The sequence below is a fragment of the Lynx rufus genome, unplaced genomic scaffold (genome assembly GCF_022079265.1).
Source record: "Lynx rufus isolate CCGP_SWC_20201006 ecotype Redwood Valley unplaced genomic scaffold, mLynRuf1.p SCAF_8, whole genome shotgun sequence".
NCBI classification, from domain to species: domain Eukaryota; kingdom Metazoa; phylum Chordata; class Mammalia; order Carnivora; family Felidae; genus Lynx; species Lynx rufus.
In genome coordinates this window covers 85,771,832-85,797,797 of record NW_025814896.1, presented here as the reverse complement: position 1 = coordinate 85,797,797, position 25,966 = coordinate 85,771,832, and the positions used below count along the sequence as shown (strand labels likewise).

General features: G+C 38.1%; 1 protein-coding gene across 1 annotated transcript; it reads left to right on the top strand.

Moving 5' to 3' along the window:
* Nucleotides 1–251: 251 nt before the first annotated feature.
* On the top strand, nucleotides 252–25,460 carry DNAAF10 (dynein axonemal assembly factor 10). Its single transcript, XM_047069572.1, has 8 exons — nucleotides 252–516; nucleotides 9,779–9,879; nucleotides 12,912–13,042; nucleotides 15,660–15,761; nucleotides 17,900–18,015; nucleotides 18,961–19,095; nucleotides 21,411–21,508; nucleotides 24,559–25,460. Exons 1-8 carry the CDS (start codon nucleotides 334–336, stop codon nucleotides 24,764–24,766), a joined length of 1,074 nt encoding a protein of 357 aa, XP_046925528.1. The 5' UTR covers nucleotides 252–333; the 3' UTR covers nucleotides 24,767–25,460.
* The last annotated feature ends 506 nt before the right edge of the window (nucleotides 25,461–25,966 follow it).

Here is a 25,966-nt window from a genome sequence, read left to right as displayed (position 1 = left end):
GGGGGAATATCCTAAAATATGCCTGATTCCTGTCGTGCCCTATGGCTCCGCCATTCCCAGCCGACGCATTTGCAATCTCCAATATGTGTATGTGCGAAAGGCAGTAGGTAAAGACGATAAGCAAGTTTGTGCTGTCAGTGAAGAAAAATCTTGCTTCACTTCAGTGGCGCATCGGGCATTATCCGAGACAACTAAATCCAACTCTGCTTGGTTTTGGGGGCTACTACGGCAAGCGGGAGGGCGAAAAGCGTTAATGTTTGGAGTCTGGTTTCCCGGTTTGTGTTTTGTCAGGGTCTGGGTGTACTGGTTGGGCGGGGGGAAGTTGGCTGGACCATGTCGGCCTTCGAGAAACCTCAGATCATCTCCCATATTCAGAAGGGCCTCAACTACACGGTGTTTGACTGTAAGTGGGTGCCCTGCAGCGCCAAATTTGTGACCATGGGCAACTTCGCACGGGGCACCGGCGTCATTCAACTGTATGAGATCCAGCACGGGGACCTAAAGCTGCTTCGGGAGGTGGGTGCCAAGCGGGACTGCCCAGTTCCAGGATCTGGGATTACCGTTGGTGAGGGGTCGAGTGCGGATCTGGGGTTGGGGGGAGTCTGCATTTTTTTTTGCCCAAGCCTCCGTCCAGCGTCCCCCAAAAGCACAGCTCGAGCTGCGCGGAACCAGCGAAGATGATCGCAGATTGAGGAATACTTCCGACGTAAAATGCTTTGGTTCGAGTCCTGAATTCTCGGCTGGCCAGTTCATCCGCGCCCTGCTGGCCCCTTCCTGCAGTCACCCTCGCAGTCCAGAGCGGGGTCCCTGGGAAGTGACATTAAGATTTCGTATCTAAATTCGAGGCCCTTCTAGGCAGTGTGCAGTTGTTTGTGGAGTCTTTTTAATAGGCCCTGTTAGTAAAATGCTTTTTCTTATAAGCAGAGACAAAGCTGGTACCGTGATGCCTGCATTATAATTGGAGGAGACAGCCGAACCATTTATTCTTCAGCGAGTATCAATTGATTGTCTGATATTCCCCGGCATGTGAATGACAATGACCCTGGTTTCACGGAGTTTATTTTCTAGTGGGAGAGAGAATCAGTTAAATGATCAAACAGACGATGCATAAATACAAGCAGATGAATTCTCTAACATAAAGGAACACGGTTCTATGAGAGTAAAAACAGATTTGGGAGAGTAGATGCTAACTAGGCCAAACGAGGAATAGAGGAGGTTTCCAGAGGAAACAGGGTATGCGGAACCTGAGCGATGGGAGTGGTAAGCAGGGACCAAACTTTGCAAGGTCTTTAAGTTGTTTAAAGGATTTACGCTTTTTTAAATGGGACATCTCTGAAGGACTTTTAACTGGATGTGGCAAGAGCAAGTTTACAAGTTTTGTGAAGATCATTAGTGAAAGAATTCGAGAATAATGATGGTAACTAATATTCTTGTACTTGTTTACAGTTTTAAAAATGCATTGATCTCAGGTGATCAGTCATAATCAAGTATTAGGGTTGTAATAGACTACAGGGAAGGTTGAGAGCTCCAGGGATTAAAAACTATGGAGAGAATCTGCATGGGGAAGATTGGCTTTAAACTGGTAGATAAAGGTTGGGGTGCCTGGGTGTCCCAGTACAATGAGAGTTGGACTTTGGCTCAGGTCATGATCTCAGGGTTCCTGAGTTGGGCTAGCTGCTGTCAGCACAGAGCCCGCCTGGGATCCTCTGTCCCCCTCTCTGCTTCTCCATGCTCTCTCTCTCAAAAATAAACCAAAACATTAAAAAAAACAAAACAAAACTGTGGTAGATAAAGAATGAATACAATTTGGATAGGCAAGCTTGGATTAGAAGGTATATAAGATCGATCCCATCTCACTTTAAATTTCAATGAGTGCCAGTTTTCTTGTTCAGTTTGTCTCTTTTAGTTTACTTATTTTGAGAGAGAGCAGGGAAGAGAGAGAAAATCCCAGGTAGGTTTGGCACTGTTAGCAAAGAGCTCACAGATTGTGAGATCATGACCTGAGCTGAAATCAAGGGTCAGACACTTGAGCCACCCAGGCACCTCAGTTTGTCTTTTCTAGCCAGGTACTCAGAGTTCCTACACATGACTTATCCTTTTCTACCTTGCCTTGCTTATGTTGTTCGCCACTTAGCCCCCAGGCACCTGTTGCTATTTTAGGGTCCAGTTCAGATTATTTGATTTAGGAAATCCCTTCCTGATCCCCACACAAAGTAAACTCTTTACATTGCATTATGCTGGTTCTTATCTGCTCCAGAAATAATGTAATTCTGTCTAATCTCTAATTAGATTGTAAACTCCTGGAGAGTAAGGACAGTGTCTTTTCATCACTGTGGTTTGTAAAGTTCAACCACTCAATAAATTACTTGTTAAAAGGATGAGTGAATGTATAGTCTGTAAAAGGATGTAACTTGGAAAATTTAAATATCAGTTTATTGATCATTAATCAACTGGGGTCAGGGTTTGAACAAATGGAAACATTGGAATAGCAGACAAAAGCAGGTGAAGTATTAGGAACAAATACCAAATACCATCAAATTTAACCAGAGAACATTTACAGACTGTGACTTTTTAAAATCAGGTATAATTTGTATCACTTAGGAACACACTTGTTCCACAGAGTGAAATAATGCCCTTTGTCTCTGTTGACAACCTATTTCAGGATACCATGCTAAAGAAGGACCAGAGGTACTTGAAGAATGAGTCCCTTCTAAAAAGCCTCTTGTCTAGAGAAAGGATAAAACAAATGCAAAAACACATTTAAGAACTTAGATTGTGTTTGGCTGTTATGGTGCAGTGGAAAAGAATACAGGTTAAATATAGGCTCAATGGGTCTCAACTCTTACTGTGCATCAGGATCAGCTGAGTATGTTCTGTTGCTGTTGTCATACATTGTGTGTGTGTGTGTGTGTGAGTGTGTGCGCGCGCGTGTGTGTGTGTTTTAAAACATTCATGCCTTGGTCCCACCTTAAGAAATTCTGCTGGAGTGCGACTCTTCATTTAGAGTAGAGTGAGGCCTAGATATCAGTATTTTTTAAACTTCAACCAGGTGATTCTAACAAGTACCAGTGTTGACTACCATGGGGCTAGATGAATTTCTGAAATACTTGATTCTTCAATGTGGAACCACCTCAAGTTATGTGTTCCAAAGCCCATGTATCCAAGGTAAAAATGTGAAGGAAGCAAACAGGTCTTTGTTAATGTTTGCCTTATCTTGTTACTAAGGATAGCTAGGGAATGAGGGCCTTCATGTATAGTTGAGCAGTTTGCTACACCACACAAGGGGTTGCAGGGTTCAAGTGGAAACTGAAATCTGTCTCTTTCTCATCAAACTTTATGAATGTGAGACTTCCTCAGCCTATAAAGGACAACTTTCCTCTAATTGGCACAGAGGACTGGGGCGGCCCTGAAAACTGGAATCATAGTTGTGGATGTTTATACTTTAAAATTTAGTAAGTTAATAAAGTTCTGCTTTTTTAGCCCCTGTGCCACTGAGTTCACTGCTTGTTACCATGTGGTTCACTAACTCTTTTAATGTTAATTAAAGTAGTGCTAGGATGTGGAGGAGGAAATACTGACAAGCTGTACTAGACCCACCCACAGATGGAACAAAAATAGCTCTCATGGGACTTATCCATCATGGGCTTCCTTAATCATGTTAACTTATTGTAGCAAAGAGAACCAACAGCTAAGTCATGGTCATTTTCAGGGTCCTACAGCAAAAGTTATTAATATAAACCAATTTTCTTTTTGGAATAAATTTTGCAAAATAAATCTTTTTAGCTGTGTTTTTTTTGTTTTTTGTTTTTTTTTTTTCCCTAGCAAGGAAAATTTAAGTAACCAGTGGATTTTTTTTTAAACCCTTGTTTCCCAAAGGTAAAATACTTAACAGAAGCAGGGAAGGAACCTTTTTATGAACTATAAGAAATTAGCTTCACTCCATTGCCCCTTCTTAATTTAGCTATTATGATGTCCGTGAATATCTTAGAAAGAGAAAACACCCTTGCTTCTATAAGTCCATTTGCCAGCAGAGCTCAGCCCTTCTTGGCCAACTGCAGTCCTCACTGCCATGCAAATAATAAAATGTTTATACATTTGAGGTTTTTTAAAAATGTTTTTATATTTTGAGTTGAATTTTATTCTTGCACAACAGACTGCTAGTATCTATAAATCTGTATTTCTTTAGTATAAGGAGAAAAGAGAACATGAGGGAGGCATAGATAACTATATATCTTGTAAAGATATGAATGAAGGTAGGAGTGAGAGGACACAAATCTGAAAGTAGGTTCAGTTTGTGACAATACCATTTACTCACCCAGTCCTTTTCAAGGTTGGAACATTTTTGGTACTTCTAATCACTCTCTGGTTTATGGAATCGGGGCTACATAATAAACTTAATTGATTTACATGTAGGTCTGGGGGCAGCCACAATTAGTATAAAGAACTTGGAATCTTCTTCGCTGTATGGACCTTGAGCAAGTCTTAGTCCTCTAAACCTGTTTCCTCGTCTGGAAAGGGGTGTTGCAAACACTTAGCTTGCAGTTGTGTGAGGAAGGAAAGTGATGGCCTAGACTAGAAGAACATCTAGAACAGTATCTGATAGATGTGCTCAATATATGGATGCTGTTTTCATTATTGAGTATAAATGACACCAAAAACTATGGTGTGTCATGTGAAAACACGGTGGGAGAAATGGGATCGTGGACTCCCAATGGTTTTTCTCCAGCAGTAGGAATGAGAGGCTAATAGATGTTAATTTATATTTTTATTCAACAAATGTTGAGCACTTTAAGGTGTTTAACAGATGCTACAGGGCCCCATTTTCATGGTACTCATTCTAGAAAGGACAGAGATCATTGAATAAATAAAATAATTTTATTGGTAAGTGCAATAAAGGAGATTAAACAGGGTGGGTGATAGTGATTTGGGGGTTCCACTTCAGATTGGAGGTGCAGGGAAAGCCTCTCAGAGGAGATGACATTTAATCTGAAATCTGAATTTGGAGAAGACAGACATGATGTGAGGGAGGAGCAGTTCAGACAGTGGAAATAGTAAATGCAAATGTCCTGAGGTAGAAATGACTTTGTTGTGTCTGAGGAGCAAAAAGGAAGTTGCAGATGTGGCTGGAGTGTAGTAGAAAGGAGAGAAGCAGGAAATGAGGTCAGAGGAATCAAGGCAAGATTTCAGAGAGCTTAGTACATTTGTCTACCACAGGCCTTGGTACCACTCCTGTGAGTCTTTGCCTCTAAATGTAGATGCAGTTTATTTCATTCCATTATATTTCAATAAAGACTGACTTGCAGGGGCACATGGGTAGCTCCATTGGTTGGGCTTCTGACTTTGGCTCAGGTCATGATCTTGCAGTTCGTGAGTTTGAGCCCCGCGTCGGGCTCTGGGCTGACAGCTCAGGGCCTGGAGCCTGCTTCTTGCTTCTGTGTCTCCCTTTCTCTTTCTGCCTCTCCCTGGCTTGTGCTCGGTCTCTCTCGGTCTCTCTCTCTCTCTCTCTCTCTCTCTCTCTCTCTCTCTCTCTCAGAAATAAATAACAACAGTTAAAAAAAAAAAGACTGACTTTTAGAATTTGTGCAATGACAAATGTGGAAATATCTAGTATAGGATCTATTGTAATAGAGTGGCTCTCAGTTTGGTTTCTTTCCTTTTAAGGTAGAGATTCTCAGATGTGTTCAGGTGCCAGAGTGTCTGGACATTGTGGTGCTGTTTTTGGAACTCCATGAAATACTCGAGTAGTTTGTTCCAATTCCATACAAAGAAGGGGTTTTCTAGTGGAAAAATCAGACTATATTATACATATTGTGATCTTTATATCACAAGAAGCAACCATACGTAAACTTTAATCTTCATTTCCAGGTTTTCTTATTGGCGTTCATTTGCTAATATTTTCTAACAGACAAGGTAAACAAAATATTGAAGAAAACTTAAGTTTGAGAAAATCATATCCATTAGCTTTTTTTTTTTAATTTTTAACGTTTATTTATTTATTTTATTATTTTTTTTCAACGTTTATTTATTTTTGGGACAGAGAGAGACAGAGCATGAACGGGGGAGGGGCAGAGAGAGAAGGAGACACAGAATCGGAAACAGGCTCCAGGCTCTGAGCCATCAGCCCAGAGCCTGACGCGGGGCTCGAACTCACAGACCGCGAGATCGTGACCTGGCTGAAGTCGGACGCTTAACCGACTGCGCCACCCAGGCACCCCTAACGTTTATTTTTGAGAGAGAGACAGAGCATGAGTGGGGGAGGGGCAGAGAAAGAGGGAGACACAGAATTGAAGCAGGCTCCAGGCTCTGCGCTGTCTACCCAGAGCCCAGTGTGGGGCTTGAACCCACAAACCATGACATCATGACCTGAGCCAAAGTCTGACGCTTAACTGAGCCATCCAGGTGCCCCTGTCTATTAGCTTTTTAAAGGTTCTATCTGTGTGTGTAAATTTATGTTGGTGCTGGAAGATTAGTGTGTTCTAGGAGCATGGTCTGAGAATCTTTGTTCCAAAGGCTTAAAAGGTGAAAGTTAGATGAAGAAATACCACAGGGAGGAAATTTTTTGCTTCCTAGTTTTTTATTACCAGCAGTAAAATCTTCGAAGAACCATGTGCTCACTGTAGGGACTGAAAAGTAGAGGTTAGCTTTTATGGTATAACTCTTCTGTAGCTTAGGACGAAGAGAAACCCTATGAAAGGCTCCAAGTGATAGTGGAATTGTGAGAAGCAGAGTGCTTTAGGTGGTAAAAGAGGAGAAAATGGGAGACAAGTCTTCCCAGGTCCCTGAGAAGAATTTTCCTGGAGAGTTCTATCAATACATGATGCAACCTCCCCACAGCTCCTAACCCACGAGTCCCTGGAGCCATATTCTTGTCCATGAGGCCTACCAGCTGCTTACCCAAGAGGCCCATCTTCACCCTCTGCCTCAGACCGGGGGAGCCATGACCAGTGACTTCTTGCTTGGGGCATCCAGGCCCAGTGTAACATAAGTGGAGGAAGGAGTGGGTGTCTATTTCATCAGTTGGCATACGTTGGAACTCTGAATTACTTTAACCATAGAAATTGTGTCCTAACAGTGATTAAGTGCTGTGCCACTAGTGATATTTCAGTTACTTTTATTTGGGGGAAGTGGAAGGTGGGGAGCACAAAAGTGATCTGGAGTTGGAAACCGCTTTGTTAAGTTGCCAAATTTTTGATTCTTCGTGTTGCTGCATTATAACTTTTTTTTTTAGTAAAATTGGAAAAAATAATTGAAATAAATGAATATCAGGTTTCTGAGTAACTATCTGGGACCACAAATGCATTAAAAAAAATTATTCTTGTAATTTTGTGTTCCTCATCAATACGGTCTTTTACAACCATGTTATTACAGATGACTGCTTTTGTTTACTGGGCAGTTTCCACGGAGGCTGTGAATGCTTTCTTGTAGACCTGGCTACATAGTCACTGCTCATTTCTCCAGATCCCAGACAGTGTGAAAGCTTAACAAGCTGGGAGTTTCCAAAGCCCCATATAATAATATCTTTTGAATCATGAGAGAAAAGTTCAGTTTAGTTTGTATTAAGTGGATTTTTTTTTTTTCTTTGAAAACTGCTCTAATGGAAGTGCCTAGCCAAACATTTAAAGTGGCAGGGAAATTATTTTTTTAATTCTATGAAACAGGCCAAACCTACTAGGAGGGATGAGATTGGCCCAGGAACTGAAAAGTTTCAAGAAGAAATCCCCTGGAAACTGGAGAACTCTGGAGGGAAAAAAGTGTATGCAGAATACTGTTATGTCAAAAAAAAAAAAAAAAGTCAAAGGAAAATATAAGGGCCTTCTTATATTAAATTAAACCTATGTGTTTAATTTAGTGTAAACGTGTAGAAAAAGATCTAGAATGATGGGGATTACTACTGGGGAGCATCAAAGGGAGACTCACTTTTTTCCCTTCAGTTTTTTGTTTTGTTTGAATTTTTGTAGGGAACATGTATTACTCTTGTACACATTAAGAATAGGGGCGCCTAGGTGGCTCAGTCTGTTGAGCCTCTGACTTTGGCTCAGGTCATGATCTCGCAGTTCGTGAGTTTGAGCCTCTTATCTGGCTCGTTGCTGTTAGTCTGTCAGCAAGGAGCCTGCTTCTGATCCTCTGTCCCCCTCTCTCTGCCCCTCACCTGCTTGTGCTCTCTCCAAAATAAATATTTAAAAAAAAAAAATAAAAATCTGGGGTTCTTGGGTGGCTCAGTCGGTTGAGCATCAGACTCTTGATTTCGGTTCAGGTCATGATCCCATTGTGGGATCAAGCCTTGCATTGGGCTCCACTCCATACCCAGCATGGAGCCTGCTTGGGATCTCTCTCCCTCTCCCCCTCTCTCCCTCTGCCCCTCTCTCCGCTCACATGCTCTCTCTCTCTCAAAAAAAAAAAAAAAAGAATAAAAATCTTAAAGTTTATAACAGACTAAGACAATAGGTTTACCCCATTGAGGCCAAGTAAATGGAGGTGATATTATAGGGCTAGAGTATGGAGTGGGGTAGGCATCAAGCCTCATCAGATTCCGTATTGCCCAGAGTTCACAGGGGCCAAGGCAGCAGCTGACTCCAGGAGAATCAGGGCAGGTGGGGTTAGGGTGGGTGGGGGTGACAGAGTAAAAGGAGATTAGTGGATGACCCTCACAAGTGTGGGAGTAGCTAAGAGTAGCATGTATATGTGGGAGGAGTCAAATAGGAACTGATATTTTGGTTGTAAACTCCTTCTTGAGGGCATGGCCAATCGCATTCATGTTTGTATCCTAGTCTGTTCAGTTCATTGACTTTATTTAGTAGGAACTCAATAAAAATGTTGGAATGCATAAGTTGGGCAAAAGTGTAAAGTTGTGTGCTTCAAGCTCTTTGCCTATGACAGGAGGGTATTGTATGACAGGAGGGTATTGTATGATATCATTTCTTTTTTTTTTTAATGTTTATTTATTTTTGAGAGAGAGAGAAAGGATCCCAAGCAGGCTCCTTGTTGTCAGTGTAGAGCCAGACATGGGGTTTGATCCCACCAACAGTGAGAGCATGACCTGAGCCAAAATCAAGAGTTGGCCCCTTTACTGACTGAGCCAACCTTCGGCACCCCTGTATGATATCATTTCTTAGGATCCTTTTGATAATATGGTCTAGACTTGATTTCCTTAAGCCATGTACCTTAACTAGTGCATTGGTATGTGGTTGTTTTACTAATGGGATTATATGCAATACTTGGAACAGAGCTTTTTAAAGAAACTTCAAAATATTGGCTAATCCATAGCAATAGCAGTGCCTCTGGCACTCACACATCTACAAATCTGTGTGCATTGACAAGGTCCCAGAGAGAATAGTGACATAAACACTCTCAGTTTATAGGGTTCTGCAGGGAAAACTATAAGAGACACATGAACATTTTTGTTCCTGTAGCCATCTGGAAAGAATAACATCTTCATTATGTTCTTATTCCTACTGAGGATCTTAGAGAAGAATACCACATGAAATGTTGAAATGTTCATATTTGCAAACCAATGGAGATGGTGCACTTGTCAGCATTTGAATGTCTCATTAGTGAGATGAGAGCAAAGGCAAAATTAAAACTCATTCTTTTTGACAGTTACACACTTTTAAACTACAGAAAAGTGATGAAAGGAAAAGCATAATTTTGATCAGAAAATTTTTTCATTGCTTTTTATATTATGTGCCTTATTTAAGGCCCATAGTAGAGCCATAAATATCATGAATTATAAATAGCTGCTTACATAAATAATGTATCCTCTTTCCTTCCCTCTGTCAAGATTGAAAAGGCCAAACCCATTAAGTGTGGAACATTTGGTGCAACATCTTTACAGCAGAGATATTTAGCTACTGGAGATTTTGCTGGAAACCTTCATATATGGTAAGATTATTTAGTCAATATTAAGACGCAAGATAGGCAGTTTCCTTGATAGTCTTGTTACTCTTCCTCTGAAAGGGAGGTTTCTTATTTTAAAATGTTCCTTGTTCAATTTTAACTATTTATAAAAATGTAAGAATTGTCCTTTAATATATATTTCTAGATTTCATATTCAAAATCCATTTAAAAATACTGTTTTTCTTTAGCTAGTTTGAATAATGTTACCAATATTTATTTCCACACATGCTGTTTGGTGGTAGCATTTAATCCCCTGTATTTGTACATAAAGGGCTATTCCCCACACATGTAAAACATGGAAAACTTAAGATACTGTTTATATTTCAGTGAGACATTTGGCATTATAGAATGATACACTGAGTTTTTCTTTGTTTGAATTTTTTAATGTAGAATTCCCAATTCATTAAAAAAATTCTGCACATCTAAGCACAACTTTTTAGGAATACATCTATTGAGCAAATCAATGTAAACCTGTTGCAAATGAACAAGACCGTAATTATGCCAAATGCTTATAATTTTCATGTTCTACCTTTAGTTATTTCCTACTTAGATTGCATGAACTGAAATTCCTCAATTACTTTTCAAGAATATGTCTTATTTTTACTGTTTAAAGTACATAGTAATGTTCTAGAAAGAAACTATCTTCTCTACTTCATGTTTTCTAAGGTGACCTTTCTTGATTCTCACTTAGAATCTGTTGCTTTCTTATTAAATTACTGACATGAATCATAAAATAGAATGAAGCTATTTTAATTCCCCTTGCTTTAACTGCTTAATAATTAAGTTAGCATTTATTAGAATGCATCAGTTCTTACATATACTTTCAGAGAACTTGGGAGAAACCAGTCTGAATGTTCTTTTTAAAAATAACATATTTCAGCATAAGACTAAGCAACAAATATAACTATTGACTGTCTCCCTAATAGAGTTTCCTAGCATAGTCACAGGTATTACTGACTTATTTTCATTGTTAAGTCTTATAATTTTGTGTTGTAAAAAGCAGTATTTTAAAGTCAAACAGTAAAGCAATTCTTTGAAGTGGAATCTCAGTCCTGTTTAGTCCTGATTCTTTCACAATGATGCTACAAAAATAAACATGGTCTCCTAGGTTGAGCTATCTGAAATTTTAATTAGGGAGATTTTACTAATAAATCTTGGCCTAGTAATAAGTTGGGATTACATTTCGTGAATAGCTACCTTCATTTTTTTTTTTAAGTATAAGTTATCAAAAACTGACTCGTTAAAGAGAATTGTGGATAGAAGCTCCAGGAGAAAAGAGGGAGGCAGGAGAAGGGGTGTATTAACATAACTTACTTGAGCCATTCATCACCCTGCCATCTTGGGTAGACTCAGACACCCACAGTAGTGGGTGCTTTCCTGCATTCCTTTGTCTTAACTAACCTGGATTTAGACAAGCTTCAGCCAGTTCGACTGTAGATTTGCTGTGCCCAGCATGATGGTACACTGAAAAATACGTAACTAGATGAAAATAGTAAGGAATTTAGTGAGAAAATAATACATTATAAAGGAAGAAATATATACAAAGTAAACACTATTCATATTTTATCCTTCCAAAAGATCTCAAGATCAGACTACCAAGGCCTACTTTGGAAACATTCTAAATCACTTTGAATTTACTCTATGTTTAAAGTAGTGATTATCAGACTTCAGTGGACCAAAGAGTCAGCAGATTTGGGGCTGTTTATCCATTACATCTGTGGAGGAGCCCAGGAATCTGTATTTGTTAGTAAGCTCACCTGGTAAGTCATGTGCAGAGGTCCTAGATAGATCATCTCTGAGAATCACTGAGTGTGGTCAGGACTTTGAGTTCCAAGTTGAATGATGGCAGTGCTCATTAAGGGCTCAAAAGAAGCTAAAGTGGAGAGAAAATATTGGAAGTAAATGTATAAATTACCTTCATAGCAAAACCCTTATTTTTTTTTTAAGTTTATTTATTTATTTTTTTATTTTTTCAATATATGAAGTTTATTGTCAAATTGGTTTCCATACAACACCCAGTGCTCATCCCAAAAGGAGGAGATGCCCTCCTCAATACCCATCACCCACCCCCCCCCCCACCCCCCATCAACCCTCAGTTTGTTCTCAGTTTTTACGAGTCTCTTATGCTTTGGCTGTCTTCCACTCTAACCTCTTTTTTTTTTCCCTTCCCCTCCCCCATGGGTTTCTGTTAAGTTTCTCAGGATCCACATAAGAGTGAAACCATATGGTATCTGTCTTTCTCTGTATGGCTTATTTCACTTAGCATCACACTCTCCAGTTCCATCCATGTTGCTACAAAGGGCCATATTTCATTCTTTCTCATTGCCACGTAGTACTCCATTGTGTATATAAACCACAATTTCTTTATCCATTCATCAGTTGATGGACATTTAGGCTCTTTCCATAATTTGGCTATTGTTGAGAGTGCTGCTATAAACATTGGGGTACAAGTGCCCCTATGCATCAGTACTCCTGTATCCCTTGGGTAAATTCCTAGCAGTGCTATTGCTGGGTCATAGGGTAGGTCTATTTTTAATTTTTTGAGGAACCTCCACACTGTTTTCCAGAGTGGCTGCACCAATTTGCATTCCCACCAACAGTGCAAGAGGGTTCCCGTTTCTCCACATCCTCTCCAGCATCTATAGTCTCCTGATTTGTTCATTTTGGCCACTCTCACTGGCGTGAGGTGATATCTGAGTGTGGTTTTGATTTGTATTTCCCTGATGAGGAGCGACGTTGAGCATCTTTTCACGTGTCTTTATGGCAATCCGGATGTCTTCTTTAGAGAAGTGTCTATTCATGTTTTCTGCTCATTTCTTCACTGGGTTATTTGTTTTTTGGGTATGGAGTTTGGTGAGCTCTTTATAGATTTTGGATACTAGCCCTTTGTCCGATATGTCAGCAAAACCCTTATTTTAAAACAAAAATCTAAATATGGTATGCATTCTTAAATTTCATTAGTGGACTAAATGTTTAGAACATGTGGAGTAAGTAAGAAGCTGTGTTCTGTTGTCTAGGAATTTGGAAGCTCCAGAGATCCCAGTATATTCTGTAAAGGGCCATAAAGAAATTATAAATGCCATAGATGGTGTAGGCGGACTGGGAATTGGGGAAGGTGCACCTGAAATCGTGACTGGCAGCCGAGATGGTAAGTTAAAGTATTCTGTGTATTTAAATTTTTTTTTTCTTTAGATAAGTCTCTGTGCAACAATATGCCCTCTCTATATGGAAATCCTCTTCAGAGGCCTTGACTTCCTAAATCTAACAGTGTTTTTTAATGGGCAAGTTTAATTGCATATCCCTCAGTTGCTTCAGACTTTTGAAGTATTTTGAGATAGAGGCATAGCACTTGCTATTTTAGTTTTGAGCAAGTTCAGCTACTAACAACCATAGTTTCCTATGAACCTTGAAAGATTTAAAATTGCTTTACAGGTTTTTGAGGCAGCTCAAAAACAATATAAGGTGGGCAGCAACTTTTCATTTTCTTTTTTTAAAAAGCAGAATTGGTACTTGTGAAAATTGTCATATTGACAGTTAGTTGAACATCGAAGTTCCGTGATCCTTCTACTGAGCATCGTAGAATGATCCAAGGGCACCAACTCCGCTTTCCTGCCCTGTGGTGACTAGCAAGGGACAGGTCTGTTGGTGTTCAAAGCTGTTCTGAATGACTGTAATGGAGTCAGAATTTTTGTTGCTTCACGATGGGTACATAAAAAATTTGGTGTCTTAGTGGGTTTGGCTGCTCGAGACCATGAGGAAATTACTTTAAAAGAAAAGAGATGTATTTTTCTAGTAGTTACTCAACAGTGTCTGGGTTTTAGAAATCAATTATCCGGGGTGCCTGGGTGGCTCAGTCGGTTAAGCATCTGACTTTGGCTCAGGTCATGATCTCACAGTTCGAAGGTATGAGTCCTGCATCAGGCTCTGTGCTGACAGCTCATAACCTGGAGCCTGCTTGGGATCTGTGTCTCCGTCTCTCTCTGCCCCTCCCCCACTCACTCTCTCTCAAAAATAAATAAAATGTTAAAAAAATTAAAATCAATTATTCTTTTTAATCATAAAAGCAATATGGAATATATAAGGAAAAGTAGCATTCAATCTACCACAGTAACATAACCATTAGATTTGTTTTCCTTTCCAATCTTACATACAATTTTGTGTAGTTGTTTAGATATGATTTTTATCTTTTTTATGTTTTGTCATATGCAAATGTTGCTGTCTCCATAATTACCATTTAATGACTGTAATATTCCATTCTATGTATATATCACAGTGTCCTTAACCATGTCTTTGTTAATAAGCACTCACTTTGCTTTAAATTTTTGTTTATTGTTTTGGGAGAGTGACTTTAAAATAATGAAGGAATGAGTATCATCATGTATCTAACTTTTTTAGAATAAACGTGTTTTATGATTTTTTTAATTTATTGTCAGACTTGCCAAAGTATTCATGTACATTCTCAGCTACAGTCGATGAGGTAGATTTCGAGTCTGTCCTACCAGCACTGATTTTCTTTTTTCCCCCCTAATTTTAGATTAAAAAAAAATTATTTAATGTTTATTTTTGAGAAAGAGACAGAGCACAAGTGGGTGGGGTAGGGGCAGAGAGAGAGGGAGACACAGAATCTGAAGCAGGCTCCAGGCTCTGAGCACTCAGCACAGAGCCCAATGTGGGGCTGGAACTCATGAACCGTGAGATCATGACCTGGGCCAAAGTTGGACACCCAACCGACTGAGCCATCCAGATGCCCCTCCTTAATTTTATAAGTAAAAATGGTCCTGCATTCCCACTTGTGTTAACTTCTTTCTATATTTGTTTACTAGTTAGTTTTGCTTTGTGAATTGTCTGTTCATGTTCCTTGCTCATTTAACTATTGCAAATTTCATATGAATCTTAACGATTTGTATGAACCCTCTACAGTAATATAATAATCTCTTGTCACATTTGTGAGAAATTTTTTTCTCCTTAAAGTAGCCTTTTTAATGACTGACTTTATTTTATCCTTAGAGACAAATCTAGTGGGATATCTCCCCTTTTCCTGAGTTTAATTCCCTTTTAAAGATTTTTTGCCTTTTTCCTGTTCTCTCTCAAGTACTTACTTGCCTTTCAGCCATTTTATTAAATGCATTTGTATTTCTCCTAGGCAGTGATGAGTTTAGTTAGTAGTCCTGCAATTTTCAGTAAAATGAGGGGGTTGAAATTCAATTGAGAAGAAATATGTGTTAATTTTATTTAATATTTCCCTCATCTCTATTGCCACAGGGAAATTAAGTTTAATTGTATGTGAGATAGTGTTCTAAAACCCTATATAAGAAATCATAAATGTAAAAATCAGAGTTTATTCATCTGTATAAGAAAAATGCCAATGATTATAGGGTAGTATGGAAAAAAATAAAAATTAAGATGACACTGATATTAGTCTAAGTAAATAGTACGTTAGTTTTAGGCTCAAAGAAAGTAAGACCTGATCTGAATTACATAACATTTGTGTTTGCCTTGTCGGTCAGACCTTATTGATAACTTCGGAATAGTTGTTGGCTCTTCTGTGTATCTATTAACTTGGAAATCAAGTCAGACAGTAACATATGGGTTATATCTCTGATATTAAATACAACTTGCCCATTTAGAAGTCAGAAATATGTGAAAAATTTTCAGGTTTTTTAGTATCTGTAATACCGCCATGTACGTAGGAAGTCATAGGAAGAGAATGCAGAAATGTCCTCAATCACTGTTGAATTTTGCCAACTCACTTGTATTCACAACAGGAACTGTGAAGGTGTGGGACCCAAGGCAAAAAGATGATCCTGTTGCCAATATGGAACCTGTACAAGGAGAAAACAAAAGAGACTGTTGGACTGTGGCATTTGGTAAATTCTTGAAGAATTCTTGCATTTGATGTATCAGATGGTAAAAAGCACAGTGGTTCAAGATAGTCTCTTTACAGTCTGTTTTTTGGATTATTCTGATAGTTTACTGAGGCAAATAGAGATGGTGGTTAATGTCAGCCACTGGCGCCTAGGTTTGAATCCTCACTTTTTTATTTCTTGCCTGAGTGAGGTGGGCAATTTAGCAATCTTCTCTGTTCCTTAGTTTCTTCATTTATGAAGTGAAACTAGTAATAGAATTTACCAAATAGTTTTATGAGGATTCAATGAAGTAGTACAAATACAGTGCTCAGAATTGTGCTTAAATTATTAAGTGCTCAAAAATATTTGCTACTATTACATACTTGGGTCTAACGAGACAATGTGGACCTAGTTTAGAGTCAAGTGCCATTAGTGGAACTAAGCAGAGTCTGAAACACAAGTGCTGACCTAAAAAAATCTTACATTATACTCTACACAGAGGATGTTTATTTTCTAGAACATAGTTATGCCATTACAGAATTATTTGTTAATAATTTGATAACAGTGTTCCTCTGTTACTATACTTAAAGTGAATATTGATTTTGTAGGACTAATTGATATTCCTTAGTATCTCTTACTGGGAACGAAAATGAAAATAATTTTTGCTACTACAGGATATGGGTCATACTTTGTTTGAAATTTGAAATTCTTTCTCCTTTTTCATTGTATAATACTATATAGATAACAGACATTAATAGTGGGATTTAACAGTATATGTGAACTGTTTAAGTTCTATATATTATTTTAAAATCGCACTATTATTTAATCAGAGGAAAGTTTTAGATTTCCAAATTAAAAACTAAGTTATCGTATGGGAATTACTATGTGTTTGTATATAATGAGCAAGAATATGTAAACTAAACACATGTACGCTTTGGGGAGAAATTTCAGGATTTGTATTTAGAATCATCATCTAAAATTTGATGTGATAATTAAAAAGTAATTATCTGTGGGCCATTAAAGCCTTTCATCTTTGACCTAAGGGACATAAGTACAATTTAAAATCGGGGACATTAAGTTTGAAAAACAATCCATTGATTTGACCATTTTATGAATGTCATAGTACTGTACTGTGGGCATGCAAAGTGAGAGAGATTCATATACTACCCTCCTCCAGAAGCTTATAGTTCAGTAAAGAGGGTGTAATATCTACACTAATTATAGTACCGGGTAAGAGTGAGAAAAGGTCACAAGAAGTATAGATGAATATAGAAGGAATCTTCAAGTGAGAAATGGCTGTGGAGGAAGAGCATTTTGACCTCAGACCAAGTATACATAGGATATCAACCACTGAAATTGGGAGGAAGTGTCAAGCATAAGGAATAGCCTGAAAAGTGCCAAAGTAAGTATGTTAAATGAAATAGTGGTAGAAGTAGCCTTAAATGTGGCTCAGGGCCACAGTGTTGAGAAGTGTTGAGATGGTGTGGAGGTAGTGGCAAACCTCTGAAGGTTTTTGCAAGGATGAGATGTGACTAAAGCTTTAGGAAAATCACATTGGTGTGTGTACTGGGGAGAGATGAGTGCCAGAGGTACTCCAGAAAACATCCTGGATCCAAGCAGGATGAATTAAACTACAGATTATAAATTTACTTCAGGGGCCACCATCCATACAAATGTTTAACAGTGTATTACAATGTATTTCAGATTTCCTTGCAAAGATAACACCAGACACCATTTTGCAAACTAAATGGTTTTAAAGTAGTTTCTATTTGCATTCAAATATAGTTACTACCAAGAAAGCAATAGAAGCATAGCTGTATTTATTCTACCAACCCCTGCTATGTTTGAACTGTAATTGACCTGTTAGTCTGCAGATATAATAGAGAAAGACCATTTGCTTTCAACTTAGACTCCAATAAACATTTTCACTCACCCCTTCAATATAGAATCTCAGCAAATGAGCTTTAAAAAAAAAAAAAAGCAAAATTAGATAACCAACTTAATAATCTTGATGTCCTATCAGGTTTGGCAAAATGAGATTCTGCCTAGTGTGATTTTGTATAAGGTATATGTATAAGGTATAAGGTTCTATAACATTATTTTAGCAGCCTTCAAATTAGTGTTTATAAAGATACACAATGTTGTGTCTTGATTTCCAGGCAATGCTTATAATCAAGAGGAGCGTGTTGTTTGTGCTGGCTATGACAATGGGGATATCAAACTGTTTGATCTCAGAAATATGTCATTGCGGTGGGAGACGAACATAAAAAATGGGGTAATGTACCTTTGGGTTCTTATAGTTTGTCTGAGCATGTTTTTGTCCACCTCCAAACTACTTCAAAAGGATAGCACCTCTAATAACTCATCTCAGTACAGCCCCTCTGCCAATGGTTTTTAACCTTTTTGAGCTGTGGAGCCCTTTGAGAATTTAATGAAAATCATGGATCCTTTCTTCAGAAAGTGAACACACACTCAGATGTGGTATGACAACTCCTGGTGAGTCACCAGCTCCTGTGTCCTATTTGTGGACCCCTGTGGGCTATGCGCAGTGTGATATTAAAATGAGCTAGGCTAGAGGCCTTTTTTCCTGCTAATATTAGAATAGTAACAGCCTCCACAAGTTCTTTCAGATTTTTGGGTCCTGAGTTGTACAGCTTTAGTGAAGAATGTGGTTCCTTCCTGTTTTCTAAAATCAGCTTTGACTGGACTGTATAAAATAATTATGTAACAACAGGGGCACCTGGGTGGCTCAGGCAGTAAAGTGTCCAACTTCAGCTCAGGTCATGATCTCGCAGCCTGTGAGTTCGAGCCCCATGTCGGGCTCTGTGCTGACAGCTCAGAGCCTGGAGTCTGCTTCAGATTCTGTGTCTCCCTCTCTCTCTGCCTCTCCCCCACTCATGTTCTGTGTGTGTGTGTGTCTCTCTCTCTCAAAAATAAATAAACATTAAAAAAATAATAATTATGTAATAACAGTAAAAAATTATATGGCTTTACAAAATAATCTACCAGACAGGGGAACTCAGGATGGTTTTGTTGATCCTATAAACCAAGAAGAAATTTTTTCATTTAAAGGTATTTGATGTATTGGTTCTCAAAAGATAAAATGATTATTTAAATCCTTTCACATGAGCTGATAATTTTAAAGTTGTTTTACTTAGTTTAAAAGAACCTCCTGAATAATAATGATTAGACCATCAATAATAAATATTTTCTATTACAGGTATGTAGCTTGGAGTTTGACAGAAAAGACATAAGTATGAATAAATTGGTAGCTACATCACTGGAAGGAAAGTTTCATGTTTTTGATATGAGAACACAGCATCCAACCAAAGGTTTTGCCTCTGTTTCAGAAAAGGTAAATATGGCGGAAATGTCTTTCTATGAAGAGGAATGTTCATAGCTTGTTTTAGACTAATAAATAGAATTAGTCATCAAGGTTCTTTCCAGGTCTTTATATGAAGGGAGCTATTTTTAATATATTCTTGTGGGAACTTGACAGGTTTTTCTGTGCAGAGTACTTCCCCAAAGTTTATCAGTTTTAGATTTCTTGACTATAATAAAGGCTTCAGTTGGCTAAGAATCTTATTTTGTAGTTTAGGAGCAATCAAAAGAAAACTAGCTGATGTTGAGAATGGGATCAACAAAACCTAGCGTAGTGTTTTCTAATAAATATATAGTATTTGTATTAATATCTAATTATATACTTTTCAGAACATATCAACATATATACATTTATGTCATTTCATCACATCTTATTTCATATTCTGGTTTGCTACATTAAGTGAAATTATTTCAAGCATTAACCCTTGTACATAGTAGGTTCAAAAAAATTATTCAGTCAGTCATCCACACATACATACATACTTTACCTTGTCCCAAAGAGTATTTGAGGTAGCTTAGAAGGAAACATGGTATTATCACATCAAAAATAGATGAAGAGAAGGCTGAGCACAGGAAAAATACTGGTTAAAAAAAAAGAAAAAAAAAAAAGATGGTGATGCCTGGAGTAAGGGGATTGCATAAATTCCTGCTGCAACACCCTGTCATTTGCCAGAGATGGATTGGGAATGTGACTCTGACCTTCCTCGAATGTAAAAGTAAAGATCAATTACAGATTTGTAGTTTCCACAAGATTAAAATATGTAAATTGCTCAAGAAATAAAAATTGACTCTCTTGTTCCCTCTCCCTCCATTGTGGATTCAGTAGTACTTCTCAAACCTTCCCATTTTGTCTTTTTTTTTTTGTTATTTCTGCTAATTATTATTATTATTGCATATAAATTACTGTTGCTGCCTGATGAACTAAATTCTTAAGGTAGCTATAAGTTGCAGTATTGTTTTGCCTTTGTTATTTCAGAATATATTAAGTATCAACAACATAAAGCACTTTATTAAATTGTCCTTTATACAATTGTAACATGGTTCTCATCTGCCCATTATAAAGTGTCTTCTTCAAAAGTTTTTGTTATATTTATTTAATCAAGTAATTGCTAAATCTGTCAAACAAATGAGGCCACTGTATTTTAAGAGGTCATGGCCCCTCTTTTTGTGTTTTTACAATTTCCAGAAGAAAAAGAGAAGTTTAAACTATGAAACAAAGTAGGTTTTAACAGCCTGGACCCACTCACTTGAGGACTGTCACACACTTAAAGGGTATATTTTGAGATATGTGTTTTTAATCTGCTAATGGTAATCCCCTTACATGACTATTAAGTCAAATGCCTAATCACTAATCACTCCCTAAAATATAGTGTCTAAGAATGACTTAGATCAAGTTAGTTGGTCTCACTGCTCCTGCAAAGCAGAAATCTTTCCTCCCTCTTTCTCTCTTCCACTCTACCCCCTTGTCTCTCCCTCTCCCTAGGTCTGCCCCTCACCCTCCCTTCCTTTCTCTCTGTCTGTCTTTCAAATTCCTGGCAGTGTATATTACACCATTAACACTGATTTACTAGCTGTTGTTGAGGTGCTAACAAGCTGTTAACCTTCCAGTTGCCATTTTTGTCTTTTAGTTTAATATGACTGAATAAAGATCCTGGCTTATTATAACCTTAAACCCCATCTATAAGTCCCTGTGGTCCTTATTTTGAAGAATAGATAAGTCAAATGGTACAAATTAAAGAGAAGCCTCTTGGAACTTTAAGTTAAAATTCATTCTGTATATGGGAACTCTCTGAAGTTCCCACTCAGTTTTCTGGAAACCTGAAACTGCTCTAAAAAATAAAGGCTGTTTTTTTGTTGTTGTTGTTGTTGTTGTTGTTGTTAGTTTTTAAATCAGTCTATCCTTTTTTTCCCTTAGGATGAAGTATGTTTTTGTACTTTGAGTTTTTCTTCTCCCTCAGAGTGAGCTAGGGATATTTACATGTGTAAAATCTATGTATATGGTACTATATACCTAAATGGACTTTTAATCTGATAACATCTTTTTTTTTGATCCAATAGAACTTTGTTTGTAAAGCCACAAAGAAAAATGATGCTTTTATTACTTATGATGAACTCTATAAATCTCTGTAGCCCTTATGAAGAGATGTGCCAGAAATACTTGAATTACTTCTATAATGGTTGTTGAAATTATAGTGGTAAAAATTCTTTTTTACAGTATTTCTCTTCTCGGACAATCTTTATCATATAAACAAACATAAAAACTAGTTATGTGCCTCTCATCCTGTTTAGGCCCATAAATCAACTGTGTGGCAAGTCCGACACCTGCCACAGAACAGAGAGCTCTTTCTGACTGCTGGAGGCGCCGGCAGCCTTCACCTCTGGAAGTAGTAAGTCTTTGCTGATGCTCATGGCTCCTTGTTAAGTTATTGGTGGGTGGAAAGTAGGATTAGATTGAACTTGGTTGTCCTTCTTCCTCCTTTGACTTAGTTCATTTCGATAATGATTTTAAATTAAAGGGTGTTATTTTGTCTGCTTTTTCAAATTAATGTCATTATTTTACACTTAGTAAGTATTAACCTTCTTTTGGCACACTAAGTATATTTGTCATTTTGGTTGTGTCTTCCATCTATCGGGGTAACTTAGGAATAGTTCTTTTCATAGCTTAAAATCATGGCTTTGGCTAGGTTTTATTGTTGTCGGGTTTTGTTTTTGTTTTGCTTTGGATGTGAAAAATTTGACCAAACGCTTTTGTGAAGTGTTACTTACTGTCTGGTCATTAGAACACCACCTCTAGAGAATAAGAAATGGGTTAGAATTCTTAATTGTAGATCCTGATCACTCACTTGACCAAGTTCAGATACCGTTGTTGTGAAAGAATCCAAACAGCACTGAGGTGACGGATGGGTCTCCAGGAAAAGCCCCATCACGGAGTTTGCTTTCTGTGTGCTGGAGGCAGTGTGAGTTACAGCCTTGGCTGTGCTCTGAGTCCCTGGTGCCCTAACGTGGCACATACTAGGTCAGCTGCTCATTTATAGGGCCTGACGAAAACTGAGACTTAATGGTATTTCTTTCTCCATCACTCAAGGGGGGAAAAAAACCACTAACACAAGCCCATAAATGAAAGATATTTCCAAAATAAAGTTTGATTCATGATATAAGAAGAAAACCACCATCTTCAGTATGGCTAGGACTTTCACACCTACAAAATACTTCTCTATTTATTAGCTTCTTTTAGAAGGCAGCAGGGGAGCTGAGAAACAAGGCCACAGTTGGAAAGTGTTCAAGTATTTAGGGATCTGGCCAACAAAAATGCTTGAGATCAAGACTGTACAGGTCCTGTGAGTAACCAGCAGAGGAAAAGCTTTATGAGTTGTGGGAGAATGCCCAGTAGACAGACCATTTGGTAACTCGTCTTCTCCTTGTACCTTGCCCATTGTCCTTACCCGATTCTCCCAAACCAGGCCATGCTCCCCATTAGTCTCTGCCGATTGGATCGTGCAGCAGCACATCACTATTCTGCCTGTGACCAAACTATTTAGGCTGCTTCCTTGACGAACTAGTTCCAGTTTTCTCTGTAATCCACATACGGAGTTGTAGTTCTGTGTGATGTGCAAACCACGTTTGCAGCTAGAATTTTTGACGATAGTGTAAAGTGGAGTCTTGTATACAGTTGAAATTTGAAGCTAATCTCAGGGTGCCTGGTTGGCTCAGTCGGTTAAGCATCCAACTCTTGATTTTAGCTCAGGTCATGACCTCACGGTTCGTAGGATTGAGCCCTGTGTCGGGCTCTGCACTGACAGTGTGGAGCCTGCTTGGGATTTTCTCTCTCTCTCTGTCTGTCTCTGCCCCTCCACTCAATTAATAAAGAAACATTAAAAAAAAAAAGAAACTTGAAGCTTATCTCAGTATGAACTTTAATCCTTACCATAACAGGTATCTAGTCTAATCTTCAAATTGGTTTGGAGCTTTGCTGTCAAGTATTACACCAGCAAAAGAGATTTGGTTTAAGTAAAATGATATTTAGCTCTATTTCCATTTGCCAGTCTCCTTTGGTAGTAATGCACTTAAATTATAAATATTTATTGAGCACCAGAGAGTTCCTAGAGGAACTCACCTAGTTAATTCAGAAATTGTTTTTTGAATGAATGAACCCCAACATGCTGATTTTTGTGTGTGTGTGTGTATATTCAAAACACACAAACATACATTCTTAAAACTTTAATAGACAATATAGAGGGTTTAAAAAATCTTTATGTTGTTTTAAATACTAAATATGTATTTATGTTATGTTTTAAATACTAAATAAGCTAAGAGACCTGAAAAAAAATTCTGTAATTTTTTCATCATCTGAATATCTTATTCCTCTTAATCAAAAGAAGTTGTATGGTCCAAGAAGAAGAAAGAATAGTAGGTTATCTGCCTATCACTTCTATTTCTTCTCTGCTTTTGAGTTGCTTTGTACCTTTGAAACTCTTAGCCTTTATTAGCACTTAAGAAATGAAGGTAGTATCACAGTCGATACCTAACAGGCTTTAAAGGCCTTCAGAGGCAGATTGTCCCTGTATTTCACTAGGAGCTCATCTCTGCTGTAGGGAGGGATGTTTCTTTTTACCCTCTCAAATCCAGACCAACTAGTATTTACAGTTGTTAACCTTCAGCTCTACTTATTTTATAAATTGATATTTTCAGATGAAAGAAAACAAATATTCTTAGAATTGCTTTTTTTTTTTCCCTTGGAGTATTCTAGGGTCTAAAATACCTGAGCAGCACATTCCCATGGAAACGGTACACAGAAGGTGTGCATTGGGTCTGTGTCATGGGGCTCGAGGGTTAGAAACAGTGTCTGTTCTTCATTCTGGAAGTATGTAGGTGAGGTTCTGCAAGTGTTACTCACAGCCTTTGCTTTTGCACCTTTTCTGCCTATGGTGTCCTGCAAGCCGAATCTAGAGAAGAACTGCAATAAAAGATTGTGAGGAACACAAGTGAATTTCATAAAGAATGCTAGATCAATCTAAGACTTTTATTATGAAAAGAAAATACAGACTTATGCTGAACAGAGATGATATTTAAAAGTTTTTAGGAGAGGGGTGCCTGGGTGGCTTAGTCGGCTGAGTGTCCGACACTTGATTTTGGCTCAGGTCATGATCTCATGGTCGTGGGAGTGAGCCCCTCATTGGGCTCCACGCTGAGCATGGAGCCTACTTGAGAGCAAGCACTGTCTCCTCTCTCAGAAAAAAACATTTTTTTAGTAGAACCAATCCCCTTTAAAGCTGTTGAGGTTGAAATAGTGTCTCTTTGTATAAAACTCAACATTAGAAAGATTATTGGTTCCAGTAATCAACTGAGAAGTAAAAATAGAGTCACGGATTATATGTATATGAACACAATGTGGAGAATATTAAGATTTCTCTCCTTACCACTCTGGTCTTGTTCTCAGCGAATACCCTATTCAGCGGTCAAAGAAAGATTCTGAGGGAGTAGAGATGGGAGTTGCCGGCTCTGTCAGCCTTCTGCAGAATGTCACCTTGTCTACCCAGCCCATTTCCAGTTTGGACTGGAGTCCAGATAAAAGGGGTCTCTGCGTCTGTAGTTCATTTGATCAAATGGTAAGAGTACTGATTGTTACAAAACTCCATAAAATTTGATCTAAAGACTTTGGACTTGAAACCTTCCAGAAGAACACTCATAGTATTTAGAATGTGCCCTGGAATCCTCTGACCTTCACTGAACAAAGTTGGATTTGACTGAGAAAACAGGCCCCAGACGCAAACATCCAGACTAGCCCGTCTCTGGGTGGGAAATGCCGAGAGGTGTGTTCCAGCAACCTACTGGACACCGGTTTGCGGTTTGTTAGCGCATGGGGCACCGCTGTCTCCAGGGCCAGCTCTGTTCATCTCCCCTCTGTTTCTAAGAAAAAGTTGATACTTGTCTATATTCAAACATATTTTTAATTTGTTCTTCATCACCAGAGTTATAATACTTTACCATAACACCTAGTTTAAAATTGTTTGTTTTGGTAAAACTACTGTGAATTAACCTTCATAAATATACTTTGAGAGATTTCAGTGTCAGTAAGTTTCTGGAAAGAATAGTACTTTATAAAATACCAAAATGTCATGGTCAGACTAGATTTGGGTAACGGTTTTTAGCTGTATAACTCATAAAATGAAATATTATTTACAATGACCTCTTTTTACTTCAGAAATAAGAGTAAAATTAGACTTTTGCTTATTGAGTGGTAAGTGATGTTGAGATGTATAAGATTGTGGGGTTTTCTAGCCTTATTTTTTGTCACATATTTTTATATATTTTATGAATAAATTTGTTTTTTGAAATCTATGGAAGCTCTGATTCTGATAATTTAACAGTAGTAATAAAGCTGACACCAACACTTCTTTGCTGTATAAATGCTTAATAAGTACCTCTTAATTCACTTTGTTTCCTTAGTGTTCACTAGATCTTTTGATAAAGCTCAGAGGTATTCACTTTATCACTCTTTCATTAAGCCCGCCCTCCCTCACTCTTCTACTCAAGAGTCAGAGCCACCTGAAGCATTTGTAATATGTAAGCTTCCTGTGATCTCATGGGTTCTTGGAAAGTTGCTAGTTCAGAATATTAAATTCAGAAAATTAACCTCTTAAAAAAACCAACAAGATGTTTTATGCTGTGGACAGAATTATGGAAGTAAAAATTAAATTGAACTTTAGGGGTGCCTGGGTGGTTCAGTCATTTGAGCGTCTGACTTTGGCTCAGTCATGATGTCACGGTTTGTGGGTTCCAGCCCCACATCAGGCTCTGTGCTGACAGATCGGATCCTAGAGCCTGCTTCAGATTCTGTGTCCCTC